This window comes from Numida meleagris, chromosome 27 (assembly GCF_002078875.1).
Source record: "Numida meleagris isolate 19003 breed g44 Domestic line chromosome 27, NumMel1.0, whole genome shotgun sequence".
NCBI lineage: Eukaryota > Metazoa > Chordata > Aves > Galliformes > Numididae > Numida > Numida meleagris.
In genome coordinates this window covers 2,057,467-2,058,496 of record NC_034435.1, presented here as the reverse complement: position 1 = coordinate 2,058,496, position 1,030 = coordinate 2,057,467, and the positions used below count along the sequence as shown (strand labels likewise).

The 1,030-nt window shown below is 74.2% G+C and overlaps 1 protein-coding gene across 1 annotated transcript in view; it reads right to left on the bottom strand.

Annotated features, from left to right (window-relative positions):
- Window positions 122–1,030, bottom strand: part of BTBD2 (BTB domain containing 2) — a 7,199-nt gene continuing 6,290 nt past the window's right edge. Inside the window, exon 6 of the mRNA XM_021379010.1 lies at window positions 122–1,025. Within this exon, the coding sequence (XP_021234685.1) occupies window positions 794–1,025 (232 nt within the window). The 3' untranslated portion in view covers window positions 122–793. The remainder of the gene's footprint in view (window positions 1,026–1,030) is intronic.

The following is a 1,030-nucleotide window of genomic DNA, read 5'->3' as shown; positions in this document are numbered from 1 at the left end:
GAAGAACACAGCGGGCAGTGACCCCATAGCAGCATCTCCATAGCGGCTGCCCCATAGCGGCTGTCGCAGCACTGTTTCCTCCCCCCCCGCCCCCAGCGCTGCGCGGAGCAGGAGCAGCAGCGTAAAGACAACGGGAACGTCTTTATTCATCTCCTATGTACAGGTCGCAGAGCCGCGGCCCGAAGCGGAGCGGCAGCACGGGGCAGAGCAGCGGATACATTCATTCATTCCGTGCAGCACCGGGGCCGCTCCCGGCTCCGCTCGGCGCCGACGCGGTGCAACGTCTCGGACTTCGCGGAACGGGCACGGTCCCGGCAGCCGATGCCGCCCGCTCCACGCAGCGGCCGCGCCGGGCTCCGCTGCCCCCGGGACTCGCGGCCGCGAAACGGAGCCGAGCGCCGGGACGGGAACCGCGATCCGAGGAGCGGGGGGAAGGGGCGGCGCGAGGCCCGGCCCCGCCCCCACCCGGGCCGGGTGAGCGACGCTGCCCCGCTCGCGTTCGCTTTGTGCCGCGCTTTTCGTCGCCTTATTTCGGTACCGGCCCGGCCACAGCAGCGCGGCCGCCCCGACCCGGGGCTCCGGGCCCCGCTCCGTCCCCCTCCGTCCCGCGGCGCCGAGCCCCCCACCCCCCCCAGCGGAGCCGCCCCCTCCGCGCTCCGGGCCGGGAAGCGCCGCCGCTCAGCGCGGTCCGGGGGAGGAAGGAGCGGGCGAGGGCCCCGCCGGGGCGCGGGGACGGGGGCGGCGGATCCGGGCGCTCTCGGGCTCCCGCAGCTCCGATCCCGCGGCGCCGGCACTATGTGTAGAAGATGAGCTCTGGGATCTGTCCGTCCTCCACCGAGGTGCCGTTGTTGTTCCCGGCCGCGTAGCAGAAGGTGAAGCAGGTCTTGGCGCCGCTGGTGGGCGACTCGTGGATCACCTTGCGCAGCCCCTTGGTGCCGTAGTGGGAATCGGGGCCCTGCGGGGACACGGGGCAGGGCAGGGCGGGCACGCGGCCCCGGCTCCCTCCCCTCCCCTCCCTTTGTCCCCCCCG